Raw genomic sequence first — 19959 nt, 5'->3', positions numbered from 1 at the left:
TCCCTTGCAAAGTTGGTTGAATCATTCTTGTTGTCCTAATGCCAAAGCTTTCAAAAGAGATGAGGTATGTGGGGCAAAACTATCTTTATTTTATTTACTATTTGATTTGGTTTGAGTTGTTAGCATACTTGGCTTCATTTGATGCCCCAAAGATTATGATTAAAGTAATTTTCTTTGGCCTTGTATATATTATCATGTTTCTATTTTAACAAGAAAAAGAAAATGAGAATTCATGTTATCCATGTGGCTGCCTTGTTTGTTTACAAGATCCTTTAGACCTTTGATTGGTTGAAGTTCTCGTTCCGTGCTTGCTTTGTTAGTAAGCATGTGGCTTTTTCATACTATAGATAATATTGTTAAGATGTGTGACATTAACTAAGAATATGATTAGAATAGTCCTTATAAGACTTGAAGTTGAACAATTCTCTTTCCTAGAGTTGGCCTTTAGAGTAAGTTATTAATCTTAGTATCAGCTGCTTATTTGGTGTTCACATCATTATTAAATTCACAATTATTCCTTTTTATTGTATTCAACATGTTTTGTTGTACTTAGACTGTCTAGATTCTGTTCATGTTGCTACTTTTTGGTTGTAACCTTGAAAACAAACAGGGCATTTCTTCCCCTCTGCTTTAGTGCTGTCTGTAACATTGAATCTAAAGATTTATCTTTAAAACCTTGCATATTTTGCTTGCAGGATAAAGATGGCCAAGCAACAATAATTGCGCAGAGGTCCATTTGTAAAGGAGAAGAGGTTGGTTTATAGTTTATACTTAATACCAATATCTATAGACCATAAATTTTATTTCCATTTGTTTTATGTAAAACCAATATATCTGTGATTGTGGCTTGATAGATAAACATAAATAATAATCTATTTAGAAGAAGTAAAAAGCCACATAAAAGAATTTAACAGTGAAATCTTTGCACTTTGAAAGCATAATGACCAATGTTTTGATGCTTTTATATCATCTAATATTTGGATTTTAGAGTAATTATAAACAATTTTAATATTAAGTGAAATTCATCTTGAATATATTATGTTTTGGTATTATATGGGTTTAAAATTAACAGTTTAATAATACTTCACCATTGAGTTTTTATCATCTTAGTATGTTTATCTCATTTTGTGTTAACAAAGCTTAAAATAATTATTTTGTATTAAAAAAATATCTATAAATTATTTTTTCTCATGATACGAACCCGTCCCATTTGTTGAATATTATACAAACTCTTTCTATTTTATTGATACATTTCAATTAAATCCCTCCGATTTAGTATAACTTTAAAATTATAAATTCTCAAATGACAATAGCATTAAAGAATCATAAGAGAATAATAATAAAATAAATTATCGTTCCATATTCAAATAAAACGGACCACTTTAAAATTTTTGTAATAAAAAATTACTAAACAGTTAATCATATGAACTATTAGTAAGATGGAATAAAACTAATTTTTAAGTCAAATTTTAAGAATGAAATAATAAAAAAAAGGTCAAATTTTAAGAAAAATATTAATTTTTTATAGAAAAATATTATACATGTTCCCCTATATTATCTTGGAAATATGAAGAAAAAATGACAATTGTTATATATCTGTAATAACAGTATGAACACTATAGTTTGGAACTGAAAATTTAGCTCTCAATTGGTTTTATGCAGTATTTAGCTAAAACTTGTAATCAAAACGGGAGAGATCTTTTGGCCGAATAGTTGTTTAATGCGTGCCAAGTAAAAGGTATTCTATCAGTTAATTTCAATATAGGATAAAAGTAAAAACATAAAAAGGGTAATTGAAAGAAATGGACCAAAAGCTGAGTCATGAGAATACTGTGGGCCAAGGTTTTAAAATACTCTGCTTATCCAAAATATCAAGCAATATCAATAATCAAAAAAGCTTTAGGAAGAAGGGAGGTATGGGGTGTGGGGGTGCGGGGAAGGGGTGTGGGGTGCAGAGAAAGGGGTGCGGGGAAGGGGGGTGTAAATTTAGGAATTTTATTTTTTTAAGGATAATTTAGATATTATATATATATTTTTTTAAAAAAGGAGGTGTGTTTATACGAGAGTGGAGGTGTGTTTATCATGTGCCTTAAAATGGCTACCTATAACTGATTTTAAAACCCCGATTTTAAAAGTCATTTTTGTACTAGTGTTTCTTTCCATAGAACAAGTAAGAGTCTTTCTCTTACAAGACCACCTGCTAACATTGCGCACCCCTCTTCTTTCTCTTTCTGGCACTCCTCTTCTTCTTTTTTTTTTCCCGCACCTCGCACCCCCTGTTCTTTCTCTTCTCCACACCTCTCTTCTTCTTTCTTTGTCCCGCACCCCCCGTCTTCTTTCTTTTCTACCCCTTTCTTCTTTTCTTCTTCATCACTTTCTTATCCGACCTCTCTACCTCCTCTTCTAGCCTTTTTAGTTTTTGTAATATCTTCTTCCTTTTTTATTTTGTTATAAACTGTAAGCTCACGGTTTAGTGTCAAAGGAAAATGTGTAAGGTCATATGCATTTTTCCTCCAAGTAATTCTCCTCACTATCTCCACCTTCTTCTATATTCTTTTGTTCTTATTGTTTGTCCTTTATTATTGCTTATTGTTTCTCTATTTTGTTAACATTGTATCTCATCTTTACATTTCTTTTTAGGATTCTTTATAGGGTTTGTGTGTTTGAAATTGATTGATCAATTGTCTTTGTATTTTGAAATTGACCGATCATCTATCGTTATGTGAAGTTATGGCACGGACAAGAGGTGGTAGCGTTGCACGAAAGCGTCAACGACTAACAAAAGATAAGCAACATGTGAATGCTCAAGTACCTATAGTCGATGATCACGAGGAGCCTCAAGAGGTCATGTTAGATGGTGTTGTAAACCCTCAAGCACCGAGGTCGTTTCTAGGAGGCCTTGAGGATTTGTCAGTCCTTAGGAATTTTTCAGACCATGTTGCAACCCGCTTATGGAGTGGCGAGGTAATTAATGTTGTTGGATTTTTTAAATTTGATGTTTAATAAACTTTTATAATGACAAGATCATAAAACATTAGGATCGTGGTGAGCTTAAGATTGTCAATCATGGAAGAAAAGTAAAAAATTTTGTCATCAAGCACCACCAAATACAAAAGTTGGTAGATAAGTCTGGCTTGGCATCACTTCTAGTTTGCAACTACCAGATGGTGGATAAAGGTCTTGTGTCTGCATTTGTTGAGCGATGGCATCCAGAGACAAGCTCATTCCACTTGCCAATAGGAGAGATGACTATCACTCTTGATGATGTGTCATGCTTATTGCACCTACCAATTAGAGGTGCACTTTTTAGTCAGCCGGTCATGGACCATGACATTGCATGTGTATACTTAGAAGATTTGTTAGGAGTCTCACACGAGGATGCAATCCTTGAGATAAGGGCTACAAGAGGTGCTTATGTTCGCATGAGTTGGTTGAGAGATGTTTATGATGCGAGGTGCCAAGAGAAGCGTTGGGAATTTGCTACAAGGGCTTTTCTTCTATTCTTGGTTGGTTGCACAATTTTTGCTAACAAGAGCGCAGCATATGTGGATGTAGCATTCTTGGACCTATTTCGTGACCTTTCAGCTTGCAGTGATTATGCATGGGGTGCAGCTACCTTGACATTCTTGTATGAGTACTTGGGTGATGCTTGTGTCCATAGCACTAAGCAAATAGGTGGCTACATGACCCTTTTACAGGTGAAAACTTTTCATACTATTTTATGCTTAATGTAAAAATTTTGTATTGCTTTTGACTTTATTTAATTTAATTTGGGTTATTAATTTTGAAAAAGGCATGGATATTTGAGCACTTTCCTCGGATTGGTTCCCGCCAGTTGTCCATGGAATACTTGGAGCAAAATACTCGTGCTAGTCGTTGGTCACATAGCAAGAGTATAGGCCACGTGCTTCCATATAGGAAGGAACTGGATGCAATCATCATTAATGAAGTTTGTTGGATGCCTTATAGTCATCATAGAAATTATCGACCATTTGAAGATATAACACTATATTCAGGGTGGCTTAAGTGGGGTACCTACAAGCAAGCACACTTGCCTGAGCGGGTATTACGTCAATATGGACATGTTCAACACATCCCAAGATCACCTCAACATGTTACTAGTGTGGTGATTTCTCTTGAGGAGATTGATGATATATGGTTGCACTATGCAAATTATGTGGTGGATGTTGCTGCTATAGGCCATCAACAAGAGCATTCAATAGATTGTGAAGATGGATATATGCAATGGTTCTCTCGGATTTCTCACCCATTGATCATTCCACCACAGGAGAGAGAGACTTCTAAGGTGCCTCAAATGCAACCTGCTACAATTTCTCATTATCCAAGTATTAATGGCCCTCATTTTGTAGGGGTAAGATTATGTCATTCATTTAAATAACTTTGTATATTTTCATTTCAAAATGCATCAAATAATTCTAAATTTATTGTTATGTGTAGGAGACGTGCAAGAGTTGTAAGAAGATTTATGATTTTGCAAATGATATTTGATAGAAGATTGGCAATAGAAGGTACTGAAATTTGGGATATAACTAGACAGGCATTGATCATGGCACGTGTTGGGAGTGGGGAAAAGTTCACACATCAAAAAGGGAGAAAGGGTTGAATTTACCATATAATAGTGATAGTTTACTTTGGTCTCTTTTGTTTATTTTAACATATTTTGGTCTTTTAGTACTATAACAGACTTTTATAGAAGAAGACATTCACCTGATATCACAGTAAGAAATTTTTGTTCCTTAAAAAGTGTATCATTTTAACTTTGTCTACGGACTTCAATGTTTGTCACTTTTCTATTGTGATATTATATTTTCATCTAGCTTTTACTTATTTTCACCCTCGTTCTGTCCAAGTTATATAAAACATAACTATTTAATTATGATATTGATATAAAGTATTTTATAATAATTAATATTATTAAATTAGAATTCTCATTCTCAATCTCAACTGAGTTTTCTTTCTTCTTTTTTAGAAAACTTAAATACTAAATGAGTTTATTTCCGCAAGAAACATGCTTTATTAAGTTCATCATTTATTACAATTATCTTAATTTCTTTCATTTTTCTTAAGTTATAATGAAGGTAACAATACCATTAACTTGACGTGGTTAAAAAGCAGTGAAGTAAGCGTTTAATGCACGAGAATACTGAGTAAGAAACCCCTCATGCAACCCTTTATGGAAGCGTTTTGCTTTGAATAATGTGAGTTTATCTGCAATATTTTTTTGATTTTTTTTCTACAGAAATTAATTTGGACTTGGATATTAGTCATTTACTATTTTGTGAGTGTGGTGACATTTGGAAGAAACGGTTCAAGATAACTATGCCCTGAAAAATGAAAATATTAATACATGTCATGAATGAATAAAAACAAAGCCAAAGAAACTGATACCCTAGTTTATTCAAAGTGCGGGTATTGAAAACAGTCGGCAGTACACCTTAGTAGAGAAACAAATCTAATGGACTGAGACAGTTACAAGTGCCACTTGCCACACTTGTTAGTTTACCAAAATTGATCAGCATTTTGCGATACTTTTTATGCTTATTTCATGCATTTTGCATCACAACAACTAGTTTAGTGTGTTTTCTTTTGTTTGTTCGAGTTAGTAAATAAAAAGAAGTCAGTTCACCAAAATTGATCAGCATTTTACATTGTTTTTTTTTATATTTATTGTTATGTATTTTGCATCACAGCGATTAGTTTAGTGCCTTTTCTTTTGTTTGTTAGAGTTAATAAATAAAAAGAAGTTGTTTCTCTAAGAATTTAATTACACAAGGGAAGAAAATATATGGAACATCACATTTGAATAAGATTTTATATTTTAACCTCCATCATGAAGAATATATGTCTTGGACATATCTTTCAAGGTTTCATACGCAACAAGATCTATGCCAGAATAAGGGATAATCCCAAGAAGATAAGGAATCAATCCCCTATAAATTAATCCCAACAAGAGAAGGGATAATACTTAACTCACATAGAAGCTCGGGCACCACATACCTCTGGTAGGTCAATCTTATTCGAAATTATAACATATGGTCGTTCAATCCTTAGTAATGTCTACATAATCTACTTTTTTAGTAAATAATGATGTAAACCGTTGCATACGACTAATATATGGAGTTTGCCAAAAACGAGATTCAACTTTGCAATATCTTGACCATTGCAAAGCAATGGGAGGTAATGCAGCTTCGGCCTTCAAAACAACCTGTAAATTAATTTAAATTAAAATGTTAATAACTTATAATTAGATTAAAATTTTAAATTAAAATAATATGCATCATATCATACCTGCACGAAATGACAATTACTTACAAACCCAATAGTAATAAGTCGGTGACTTGACTTGGATAATGGAGGAGATCCTCTAAGAGGAAAGAATGTCATACTTTGTTGTGAGGATAAAGTGATGAGAACCACTTTATATCTTGAGGCAATTACATAACCCATATCTGGTAAGGTCATCCACTTATCAACAGATGCATGTGTATCAACATACAAAGATTGTCTCAATACATCCACTCGACTAACACTACCAAAGAGTTCGACGTAATCATCCTTCCACTGTTGAAGCTCTTTAATTAAATCTTGACGAACTAGAGACCATGATTCCTCACCCATACCAAGTTGTGCTGCAACTGCACGATAACCACAATTTCCATCCACTTTAACATCAATAATATCTTCAATAAATGGATGAAGCTCAATCGGAAAAGAGTCCATAAATGGTAAAACTTTCCTACGTTTAGAATCATGGGTTGATTTATAAGATGAAGGGTGAGTTGATGTGCTATCATGGATAGAAACTACTGCATCAACATGCTCCCAAAAAGAAGGATCACGCTTAGTTGATCTATCTCTCTTTGACCCTGAACCCTTTGGTGCACCCTTTGTTTTTACCTTTTCAGGAGGTGGATACAATGAAGTTGTATCAGGAAATGTTAGCTCACGCAATTTTTCAAGTATAGTTACTTTTCCAACATTATCAACTTCCATAAATCGCTTTAGCAAAGCATCTATATAAGGTTGCAGTGATAACACGTTACCTTCATGGTTTTTCCCTTGGTCACCAAAATTTAACCTCTTCCAATGACTATGAATTGTATCTAAGGGAATTGGTTGACACATTGTACTGTATCTAGCAAGCTCACATGCGCAAGGTAAACCATGTGTAGTTCGAATTGTGCAACCACATATAGAACTGTCAATACCAATGGTCTTAACCCGATCATATTGGTAAGCTATATGACTTAATGCGTTCCTCGATACAAATCCACGCAACTTAATGTAAAATGAATTATTGTGTCTATGTTCCACTACATTTATACTTTTCTCAAATGATGCCTTAATCTCTGTGTTGTAGTGTAATCATGTTATTCATAGCATCCCAACAATTACACATATCCCCTCTACTATGTTGAAGAAACCTCTTCAACCTCCAATGTGCAGCCTCAACCCTATTAAGTAACACATAATAACTAAGTTAATAATTATAATAATCATTATTATATAAATAATTAGCATGATAATAATAATAATTAATATAATATTTTTGACATAATTATTATAATAACAAAAAATAGCATAATAATTATAATATATTTCATGATAAATTATTTGAATAGAGTAATATTTATAATAATACATTAGTAGTAGTAGTAATAATAATAATAATAACAAAAAGAATTATTAGCATAATCATAATTGTATTTAAATTATTAATTATCATACTAATAGTTATAATATATTTTGACGATAAGTTATAAAAATATAAATTTAAGCTTACCTATTGGTTGTTGTGTTACCCAAATGCATCACCTTATTTGTCCATGCAGTGACAAATTTTTCCTTGTGCGGAATCAACCATGAATCTCTCACATAATCATTGAAAATAGGAAAATTTGAGCAAACCTTCTCAAATAATGTCAAACGTTGCACATATTGATCCTCATTAGAAGAATTCACAACATCATCCCATGCATCCATTACTAAGTCCCATTTCTCCTTTGGATAAACTACCATCTTGCATTTAGCCTTCACATTCTTGTTGATGTGAAAACGACATAACAAATTAGTAGAGCTAGGAAATATCATTTGTAAGGCCTTCATCATACCAAGGTCTCTATCTGTTACAATCACTTGTGGTGTATCATTGTCATTAGTAATCAATCCTTTTAACTTTTGTAGTGCCCAAGTGTAGTTATCAACTCGCTCAGACATCACATAAGCAAATGCCACAGAGAATGTTAACTCTGTTGAAGTGACACCAACAATCTCAAGTAATGGCAACCCATATCTGTTGGTTTTATAAGTACTATCTATGAGTAAAATAGTATGAAAAGTACCAAAAAGTTTAATGGAGTCTGGATGTGACCAAAATATATCTTTGATAACATCAGAATTATCCACCTTTCTATACCAGTACACATATTTATCACGTTCTAATAATTTCAACAGATGTTGCATTTCTGTTCTAGAACCTTTCATAGAGGATCGATAAGCTTGTCGATAATTGTAAATGTGTCTAATAGTACTAAGATTATGCACATTACGATCTTTCAATGTAAGTAGTATGTTTCTTGGCTTTACCATGTTCTTTGTCATTTCACCAACTAAAGACTTCTCTTCAGCACTCAATCGACCAGCATATGAATGACCCACTAATGTTTCTGCTAAATCATGGTTGTGATAACCACACATTATCTTAAGGGTCCATCCTCTAGCCTTTTTTGAAGTTGTTCCCCTTAGTTTGAAAGGGCACTCACATTTTTTGGTACTAGTCACCCTATTAGATAATGCATTTTTGTTTGATCTTCTAAATTTTCCACTTCTTTCACAACTCAAAATTACAAATGTCTTCCTTTTATCACGTCCTGTATTTGTATCTGATCTAAAAATAATAAGGACAAATCCACTTTCTTTTGCAACATGTCGTGCCCAATCCAACATAGCATCTCGACATGGAAAAACCTAAACATATAAATAGAAACACAATTATTATTATTATTATTATTATTATTATATATTGATAACTTAACAAAAATAATTGATTGTTCAATTACCTCTTTAGTGTTAAATACACCACTACAGTCAATAGTCTTATTTGTTGTTCCATTGGTTGATATATTCCTCACCTCAGACATTTTCCTAACATGTATTTCATGTGCACATATAAATAAAAATAAAATATTAAATAAATAAAACTATAACGAGAGATAAAAAAAATATAAGAATTGTACTAAAAACAAAAATATAATATTTTAGGAATAATAAAATTTTTATTCCAGAAAATACTTTCCATAATATTTAATTCTGTAGCCTCCGAAAATGTTTTGTTACATAATTACGGAAAGTACTTTCCATAATACTAAAGTTACTGTTACGGAAAGTTCTTTCCGGAATTATATAAAAGTTCTAGAAAATACTATAGTTCCGGAAAGAACTTTCCATAATATTAAATTCTTATTCTAGAAAGTATTTTCCGGAAATATTTTGTTACATAATTCCAGAAAGTACTTTCCATAATATTACAGTTACTATTACGGAAAGTTCTTTCCGGAATTATATGAACAATAATTTTACTTCCGGAAAATACTTTCCGGAATGCTAAAAAACTTATTTTACATTCTGGAAAGTACTTTCCATGATATTAAAGTTACTATTACGGAAAGTTATTTCCGGAATTATATGAACAATAATTTTACTATTCCGGAAAGTACTTTCCGGAATGCTAAAAAACTTATTTTACAAGCGCATGACACATTTAACTTACCAGTTTCTTTATCTCTTCATCCACCACCGGCGTCTGCGATCGAACCTGTTGTGCATAAGTAATGTTAAATAAGTTTAAAAAAATTGTAAATATGAAATTTAATTTAATATATTAATTTTGTACCTTGTATTGAATGTAGAGGATAATAATGATTGAATGAAAAATTAGGGTTTAAGAAAGAATAGAGTGGAAAGTGAAAAATAGAATTTAAAAGATAGAAAGATAAAATATGATTATGTTGATTGTAAAACAAGAAAAATCAAGAATGAAAAACGAAAAAGAATAAAATCATCAAAAAATGACTAGAGTAATAAAAAAGGAGAATAAGAAAAAGAAGAAGAAAGAAGAAGAAGAATGATAAAAGAAGGGGGTGAATAAAACAATTTTAAAAATAATAATTTAGTTACAAGGATATTTTAGGAATTTAAAAAAAAAGATTGGAGGTGTATTTATAAATGATAGGAGGTGTATATATCATCAGCCAAATTATTGTTCATATAATTCCGGAAAGAACTTTCCGTAATAGTAACTTTAATATTATGGAAAGTACTTTCCGGAATGTAAAATAAGTTTTTTAGCATTCCGGAAAGTACTTTCCGGAATAGTAAAATTATTGTTCATATAATTCCGGAAAGAACTTTCCGTAATAGTAACTGTAATATTATGGAAAGTACTTTCCGGAATTATGTAACAAAACATTTTTGGAAAATAATTTCCGGAATAAGAATTTAATATTATGGAAAGTATTTTCCGGAACATTTTTATATAATTCCGGAAAGAACTTTCCGTAACAGTAACTTTAATATTATGGAAAGTACTTTCCGTAATTATGTAACAAAACATTTTCGGAGGAAGGGAGGTGTGGGGAAGGGGGTGTGGGGAAGAGAGGTGTAAATTTAAGAATTTAATTTTTTTTAAAGGGTAATTTAGACATTTTATATATTTTTTTAAAAAAAGGGGGTGTGCTTATACGAGGGTGGAGGTGTGTTTAACATAAGCCTTACACGCCTTGTATACACTCACCTCTCTCGCATCATTCTAGGCTTTTTGACCAAATAGCGGTTATTTCGAAAACATTTTACGTAAATGAGGTTGTTATGTAACTTATTACACCTTTGGGGCTGTTTACGTCGGTATCGTTATGGGCTATAGCGACACTTATGACACGTGACTTTTTTTTATTATTTTAAGCCATGAACGTCATATTAAAAGAGTTGTTGTAGCTATTAGCGTTTCAAAGAAAGTTGCTACAACCTATAGCGACACAAGTCGGCTCGAAATAAAGTTGCTATAGCCTATAACAACCCCTTTTAAAATAAATATGATTAATAATAATTGACTTGAAAATATAGAATGATAAATATAAAATTAACTGAACGAGAAAATGTGTAAAAAAATGAAAACATAAAGAATGATAAATTAAAAAAAATTAATAAAATTAATAACATAATTGTGGAGAAAAAAAAACGAGGTTGCTATGGGCCATAGCGCCTTAATGTCGCTATGGACCATAGCGCCTCTATAGTGCATTAAAAAATTGTATAAATATAATTTAAATAATATATAAAATAAAAAAGAAAATATATAAAATAAAAACGAAAATATTCTGTGAAGAAAAAATATATATAAATAACGTAAATAATAAAAGAAGTATAAAAAATAAGTATTGTTAATAAATGATAATTTAATTTTTTTTTTTAAAAAAGAACATTAACATAGGTCGTTATGGGCCACAGCGCCACGATGTCGCTATGAGTCATAGCGCCTGTTTTTTTAAATAAATGTTAATAATTTAAAATCTTAAAAATTAAAAAATAAAGTATAAAAAAATTGAGGTAAAACAGATAAAATTAAATGCACTAGAAAATAATATATATATATATATATATATATATATATATAATTTTAATCTGGAAATAGATATAAAAATAAAAATAAATAAAATAAAAAAAGGGGGGTCGCTATAGCCCATAGCGACTTAGCCCATAGCGACTTATGGTTTATCCAACGGGTAGTTGCCAATTGTCAAATTTACCACAGCGGTAGCCAATAATTGACTGACACATGGCACAGAGGAGTAAAATTTTTTTTTACCCCTATAAAATAAGCACAGATAGTCCCCCTCCCCAACTTTGTGTTGTTTGTTTCCTAGATAGGTAAGCAAACGTTTATTTTATTTTTTTTACTTAACATTATTTTATTTTATTAGAATTTTTATTATTTATTTTACGTTGTGGTTAACTGTTATATTTATTTTGTTTTTCAGTTTATTGTTAGTTTATTTGGCTTTCTGCCTGGATTTCTTCATCCCAGGTATTTATTATTTTTAGTTTTTAATTTTTTTCCTGTAATAATTATAAAGTCGCTATAGGGTATATCATTTTATATATTTATTTTAATTAATAATTTTATTTTATTTTTAAATTTTTTATTTTGATTCTGTATAATTTATTGATGTATATAGATATTGTTCTTACCAGAGATCGGTCGTAGGGACGATCTGTTGAGTAAGATCGGTGAGTCTCCTTCGCTTGGTACGCTTGTTGTTCCAAGGTGGGGGTGGTACCTGTAAAAAAGACTCCGATGCTAAAGTTAGTGTTTGTGGATGTATGAGTTTCGTATAAATAATGCACGTAGCTTTGTGTGAATTAGGGTTTCATTGGGCCTTGAGCCTGAGATCAGTCATGATCTATTTGGGTGTCGGGCTGACGTTGCCTGGCGCGTGTCCGAGGTCACTCCGCGCTGTGATGCCGAGCTCGAGCTCGGCATGGTAGTATGGATAGTACACTAGCCTCCCGAGCTCCGAGGACCGAGGGTCGAGGAGTTAAGATCGAGCTTGGCAAGGAGCCGTGACCCTTTGCGTACGCCTGTCTGTCACGCTGCCACGTGTCATAACCGTCATCTCGATCCCATAATGCATGGGCGACGTGTTAATGGGAAGTGACGGTTATGCAATGATGGTCGTGCCCATCATAATGGGGCTCATTAAATGTGTCATCAGTTATGTTCCCCAGCTGACACGTGTCGTGGCCATTTGAATTTTGGAAAACCCTTTTCTCTCTCTCGCGCCCTTTCCCCCTTTCACTTTACTCTTTTTCGTTCTCTCTCTTCTTTGGCTTCTTGTGCACGCCGATTTCTGCACTTCTGCTTCCACCATCTCCGTTTTCGCTTTCTTTGTCTCCGTTCTCCTCCGTTGCCTTCTCCGGCAACCAAGTTCTCATCCTCTCGTTTCTGTTCTTTCGTTTTTCAAAGGAGTACCAGGTACTTCGATTTCTCAATCTTCTCCTTCTTCCCAAATGTTTGCATCTTCTTGATGGCTAGTAACAGTGATGCCCCTCCTTCCGCGCCGGCCAAGGGTAAAGGCAAGGCGCGCGGCAAGGCGGTGGCCCCCGAGACGGCCGCCGCTGAAAAGAAAAAGAGGGGGAACCAGCCTAAGGAACCCTTCCCCGTCATCCCTGGCTACAAATGGGTCAGGGGTGACGTCGGGGAATTTCAAAGCATCTTCAAGTCGTTCATGGAGATTAATGCGATGTGGAAATCACATAGGATCTGTGAACCATCCATTTCTAAGCTTATCCGGCTTGAATCTTGTCAGCCCGGTGAGCGTGTATATATGGGGGGTACCCCTGACCCTCCCTTCTTTTACATGTACTAGTGTTTCTTCAGGGATTTAGGCGTATGCCTTCCCTTTACCCAATTTGATTGTGATTTTTTAAATTTTGTCAACTCGGCTCCTTGCCAGTTGCACCCTAATAATTGGGGTTTTTTTTAGGGCTTTCCAGGTCATGTGCTCGACCCTAGGGATAGGGGTATCTCTCCTTGTTTTTCTTCATTTCTACCAACTGAAACTGGGTGTACCTCCCTATGGTTGGGTTTCTTTGAACGGTAGTAAGGATGGAGGATTATTTTCTCTCTACTCCCAGTCTTACAAAAAATTCAAACAAGAGTTTTTCCGGGTTTTGCTCGTGGAGGTCGACCCGCTGAAAGATGAGGTGTTCCACTTTGGCGGGTTACCGAGGTTCCCTCTTTACTGGCGGTAGGCTCCGGCCAGGTTTAATGGGTCGGCCAACCTGCAATTGACGGCCTCGGTCGTTGCTGCCATTAAAGACCTAGAAGCATTTCCTCGTCCCTTGGATTGTAAGCTCGTCTTGTCGCTTGCTAACTCGGCGTACAAGGAAATGGGTCTAGAGAGTGAGTACCCTGTCCTCGTTAGTTGTCAGGGTTTGTAAAATTTTCTTTTACTGACGCATCTGATTCTTGTATTTGCAGGCATAATGGGCAAAAGCAAGTGGCACGAGCTGAAGTCTCTCTACAACGTTGCCAAGATCGAGGTCCCTGAGCCTCAAGAGGAGGAGGTTGCCCCCTGGAGAACCGCAGGAAAAGAAAGAGGGGGGAGAAGGAGGTCGTGGGGACCTCCACCCCTCGTGATGCTGAAGAGGTGACGTCGAAGGCTGCTGACGTCAACGCGGTCGACCTCACTGGGAGTCCTCCGCCCAAGGGAGCTCCCCAAGTGGCCGCTGAAGAGGTTGCCTAGGCCATCGAGGTTTGTGCCTTTCTTTTTGATTTCCCTTCTATGCTGCCTTTTTCTTGTTTTCTAACTTAGGAGAAAATTTTGTCTTTTGTAGGCGAGGCCTGAGCCAGATGCTGCTGAGGCCCAGGTGGCGCCGAGCTCGGAGGTGCCAGGGCTGAACACCCCTGCTGCTGCACAGGCGGCCTTTGCCCCGACACCCACCAAGGTCCGCAAAGAGGGCCCGAGCTCCGAGGTCCCAACATCTACTCCTGCAGCCTCGGCGTCGCCGTCTGGTTCGTCTAAGGGGGCCCCTAAGAGCAAATACCTCGCTCAACGCTTTTAGAAGGATCGCCCTCTGTCACAGTTGGATCACGTAAGTGCCTCGTCAGACATAGACTCTTTGTGGAGTGCGGGGGTGACCGCGGAGACCTTCTACCCCAAGGGTTCGCTGCGCTTGGCTGATCAGGCTATGTTCGAAAAGGTCGGGCCAGTGGAGGGCCTCGACTCCGTTGAGGTCTTTCTATAGAGGGCGATGGCTATTGTGGACCACTGGAAGCATAGGTGGTCCAAGCAGTAGGGGACCTAGAGAAGATGAAGGGCTGAGTCCATCCTCTGGAGGAGGAGAATTGGGCGTTGGGGGCCGCCCTAGGCGAGGTTAAGAGGCAGAATAAGATCGAGCTTCAAGCCACGAGGAGACATCTCGCGAGGGTTCAGAAATCTTTGGAGATCGCCTTGAGGGCTAATGAAGGCTACGCCGCTCAAGTTGGCGAGCTTCAGGAGCTTTCCACCTTCTCCCGGAATCGAGTGCTCTCTCTTGAAGACGAGGTCTCGGCGCTGAAGGCCGACCTGGGGGAAGCTGCTGAGAGGCGTCTCTCTGATGAGGTGCTTCTTAGTGGCAAGGAGGAGGAGGCCTTCGCTTTGAGGGTGGACCTTGACAAAATGGCCGCGGCGAAGGCAGAGCTGGAGAGGAAGCTTGCTGAGACCGAGCGAGCTGTCTTGTTTGAGCATAAGAGGGGCTTCGTCAAGGCTGCTCGTCAGGCGAGGTTGCTTGCTCCTGGAGTTGACCTCTCTACTATGCATGTGGAAAAAGAGGTGCGCTTCGGGAGGCTGGTAAGGGAAGACGACCTCCCAGACAGCTGGAGCGATAATGCCTCTAGCTAGGCTGATTCTATAATAACTTAGCTTATTTTTCGCACTTTATTTTCGGAACATTTTGTATTTGCCAGACTTGTGTATATAATTTGCTTTGTTCATCTATGGTTTTCATTTCGCGCTTTCAATGGTTCTATTGTGTCCTTCTGTTTTGGGTTCATGTTTTAGGCTTAGTTTGTGCCTGTTTTTTGTGGTTTGGAAACACTTTTAAACTTTGGCTTAGTTTAAAGTGATTTGCACCATTGTTCGAGTTCGACCTCAGCATAGGGTAGGATAATTCGCTCTGAGGTTCGAACTCGACTTCGGGTAAAATGGAGCGATTTATACCAAGGTTCAAACTCGACCTTAGCTTGAGATAGAATAATTCGCATCAAGGTTCGAATTCGACCTTGGATAGAATTTTGACCTTGAGGTTCGGATTCGACCTCAGCGTAAGATAATTTGCACCGAGGTTCGAACTCGACCTCGACCTAAGGTAAGATAAATCGTACCAAGGTTTGAATTCGACCTTGGCTTAAGGTAAAATAAATCGTACCATGGTTCAAACTCGACCTTGGCTTAGAGTAGAATGAATCGTGCCAAGGTTTGAACTCGACCTCGGCTTAAGGTAAAATAAATCGTACCAAGGTTCGAACTCGACCTTGACTTAGAGTAGAATGAATCGTGCCAAGCTTCGAACTCGACCTCGACTTAGCACAAAACATCTTATGGTAAAATGATGTAGAGTTAAGAAACTATGAATAGAAAAAGAATGAGTCATTTTATTAATGTTGTGGGTGTGCCTCGTTAAAAACCCTCTCAGCCAAAACCCATTTTTCTGTTTTTTGGGACAAAAGACTGAGGCAGGAAAAGAGTGGACAACTCATTTGTACAATTTCAACTAAAGTAGAACTTGAGATGCGTGGCATTCCAAGTTCTTGGGATGACTTTGCCGCTGAGCTCTTCCAGACGGTACGCCCCATTTTCTAAGTTTTCTGTGACTCAGAATGGGCCATCCCAGTTAGGTGCTAGGTCCTAATAGTCTTCAGACCAAGTCGCCAACCCTGAATGAGCGAGGGCGAACTCGCGTGTTGTACCTCCTGGAGGCTCGAAGCTTGCAGGCCTCTTCATGAATCCGAGCTTCGTCTCTGAGCTCGTCAATCAAGTCAAGGTCGGCTACTATTTCCTGAGCTTTCTACTTGTTTTCGAAAACTTGGCGTTGATGAGACGCCTCTCCGACTTCCACTAGGATCATGGCGTCAGCTCCATGAGTTAGCCTGTAAGGCGTTTTGATGGAATCATGCCTAGGAAGGCAAGGGGTGACACATTGAAGGAGCCAAGAGGAGTTGGCTAGACATGATGTTTTGGGCCAGTCAAGGCCCAATGGGCCTGGAAGGCCCAATTTGAACTTCACATGGGCCATCTCTTGATAAATCCATTTTTCTTATATTTTGTACATATTATATTAGTATAGGTTTCACATATTTTGGTCTTGTATTTTGGACCACATAGAATAGCATTTTTTGGGCCATAGGCTTATTGGGCCTAGTTTTGGGCTTTTGGTACCCAATATTGGGCTCATTTTATTTCTTTTATTATTTCCTAATGTTTGTATATGTTTGGACATTGTATTTAGGCCAATAGATTAGGATTTAAGGAGGATTATTAGTTTAAGTGAATTAGGCAAAACTAGGTTTAATTTAGCATGCATTTAAGTTGTATTTTGAGTCACATGGATGGTGCCACCTTGGCTGAACATGTGTGACTCAAATTCAACCCTAAATGCACACTAAATCAAACCTAAAAACACCTAGCATCAATGTGAACCGGACTTGTACATGTGAGTTAAGTTTTGAATTCAAAATTCAAAACTAGGTTTAATTTATCATGCATTTAAGTTGCATTTTGAGTCACATGGATGGTGCCACCTTGGATGAATATGTGTGACTCAAATTCAACCCTAAATTCACACTAAATCAAACCTAAATACACCTAGCATCAATGTGAACCGGACTTGTACATGTGAGTTAAGTTTTGAATTCAAAATTCAAAATTTGAATTCAAAACTTGGCGCCACATGTGAAGCCTCCACATTGGCGCCAAGTGTCCCTAATTCCGGATCCATTTAAGCTAACTCCTTCACACATTGTAATCACTTTTGATATATGAAATTTGAGAGAAAATATTCTGCCAAGTTTCTTCCAAAAGTCACCAAGAGAGAGCCATCACTTTTTAGGAACCCTAGCTAGGTTTCCTACCTTTTGAAGTGAGCTTTCCTTTGTTCCTTAAGCTTGGATGCTTCCATCCATAGTCTAGGAACCCTAAGTCCGAAAATCTTCACTCCTTCAAGTGTCTTACATTTGGATTTCAAGCTCCATTGAAGAGGTCCAAGCTTTGGTGAATCCGAGGAGAAGAATACCTTTCACTTCTCATAGTGTTTGCCATCAATTTTGGTATCAAGAGCAAGGTTCTTCTTGGAGATAAGTTTCCTTAATTTTTTTGGTCCATTTGTATTGTTGTCTTTGTGTTCTTGTGTGTCTTGTTTGAGTTTCATTTCGGATCTATTTGTTTTTGAAAAAAAATTCTATCCATAGATCCATTGATTGATTGTATTTTGATTTTTCTTTCACAATCAATATGTTTAGGACTATTTGCTTGTGCTTCTTTTTGTTTTTGTTTGAGTCTCTCATTTTCCTTTCATGTGTCCGTGATTGGACTTCATACATTTGCATTAGATTTTTGTCTTGAATCCTTGTTTTTTCTTAGTAGTTTGTGTTTAGTCCTTATATGTTGCAAATTCCTTGAATAACATGTTTAACCTAGTTTTCTTTTGAGTTGTTTGTCTACATTTTGGTCTCGGTTTGTTTACTCTTCTTGCCTACCTATATGTGCTTTTTATTTTACCTTTTTGAGTTCATAATTTGCTATTAGTTCTAGCAAATTTCTTAGAGTTAGGTTTCCATTGTGTACTTAAGTTTTCAAATCACTTTCTATAAAAATTTCTTGAAACAATTTTGTGTTACTTAAAATTTCAAGTGAATCATTTTACTTCTAGTGCACTATTTCTTTTGGATTCAAATTTTAAAAGTGTAGTTTCTGGAAAACAGAGAAAATACAGAGCATGATGTCTCAAAATAGTTAAAAAAAGAAAGTGAACAAAAGAATCCAATTAAAACCTAAAAACTAGTGCACTAGTTCCACCAATTTCACTTGAAATTTGACAAACTTGTAGTCTCGGTTTCTTTACATTGGAATTGTGAAAATTTTGAAAACAAAAGGCAAATGTCTTCTCTGGAATCTTAATTTGAATTCAGAAAAAGAAAGAATAAAAAAAATTATATAAAGCATTTTTAAGAGTAAAAGCCGAGAAGAGCAAAAACAAGAAAAATTCACTTGATTCCATATTTTCTTTGGACTACTATTTTGTGTGTACTTGTTCAAATTCCTTCAAATTTTTTTTGTTGTTTTGTAAATCTATTCTAGTGCCTATCTAGGAGCTTTCTTTACTGTGTGCTAGCTTTCATTGGAGTCTTATTTTTTAGCTTTCTTTGTTGGATATCTTTGAGTCTTGTCATAAACACCTTATTCTTCAATTTTTGGTATAAGCTTCTTAAATTGTGCTTTTGTTGCTTGTCTTGTTTTCTTTGACTAAACATTCTGTGCTGGAAGTAGCCTCAAATCCTTGCTTAAGGATCAAACATTGACTCAACAACAAGTAGGAAAAGACTTGGACATTAAAGACTTCAAAATTTGACCTAATTTAGTGACCAAACTTTTCCTAAACTACCTTCACAAGAGTGATCATTCCTTTAACCTTGTGAGCAGCCTTTATTAATCACTTTGTTGTGTTCATTGTTCAGGGTCCAGGAGCAACTTAATTCAAGGATTAGTGGCGGATTGGAACACTTAAACAAGTGTTAGAAAAATTGGACAACAAATCCGTCACTAATTTGGTCACAAAAGCCGCCATTATTTGCTTTCTAGTGTAGTTTAAATTCTTGCAAATTCTCTTGTATTTTAAATCAATTTGTAAAGCTTGGAGGGAGTATTAAGAAGCTGGTCAGGTATATCTAACCCTTGGTAGCCTACTCACGTGTAGTACTAGTGGAAGTGGCTTGGAAATTTCATATGTTTCAAGCTTCCACTTAGGGCAAACCGACTAGTTGCTTATCCTTGTTTCCTTTAAGTTGTTTGATCTTAATTGTGTTTACTTTGCTGCCTTGATTCATCTAGACTTGTGTAGATTTAATTGTTCACGCTTAGATAGCTCCAAAAACAAATTGTGAAAAGCATACACATAAAATTTTTTGTGAAAATCTTTGTGGAATTGAAAATACCACAAGGGAGTTTAGTGATTTCCACTTGAAAAGGCTTGGTTATTAAGTGGCTCTTAGTAGCTCACCTCCTTTGATAGTGCAACTTGTACACTTAGACTTCCAAGTGCTATTTTTGTTCCTAGAAAATATCAAAAATATTTTATCTCTTTTGCATAGCATATAAAAATTCTTTTGTTTAATCATGAGAAAAT

The 19959-nt window shown here is 35.8% G+C and overlaps 1 protein-coding gene across 1 annotated transcript; it reads right to left on the bottom strand.

The window, feature by feature from the left end:
- Window positions 1-6303: 6303 nt before the first annotated feature.
- LOC145949972 (uncharacterized) lies at window positions 6304-13243 on the bottom strand. Its single transcript, XM_083060878.1, has 4 exons — window positions 13049-13243; window positions 9791-9835; window positions 7824-8988; window positions 6304-7370 (listed from the first exon to the last, which is right to left on the bottom strand). Exons 1-4 carry the CDS (start codon window positions 13241-13243, stop codon window positions 6304-6306), a joined length of 2472 nt encoding a protein of 823 aa, XP_082917004.1.
- Window positions 13244-19959: the final 6716 nt, after the last annotated feature.

Source organism: Cajanus cajan, chromosome 7, assembly GCF_000230855.2.
Source record: "Cajanus cajan strain Asha chromosome 7, NIPB_CcT2T_4, whole genome shotgun sequence".
Taxonomy (NCBI): Eukaryota; Viridiplantae; Streptophyta; class Magnoliopsida; order Fabales; family Fabaceae; genus Cajanus; species Cajanus cajan.
Note: the sequence above shows the minus strand (reverse complement) of the source record. Positions and strands in the feature narration are given on the sequence as shown.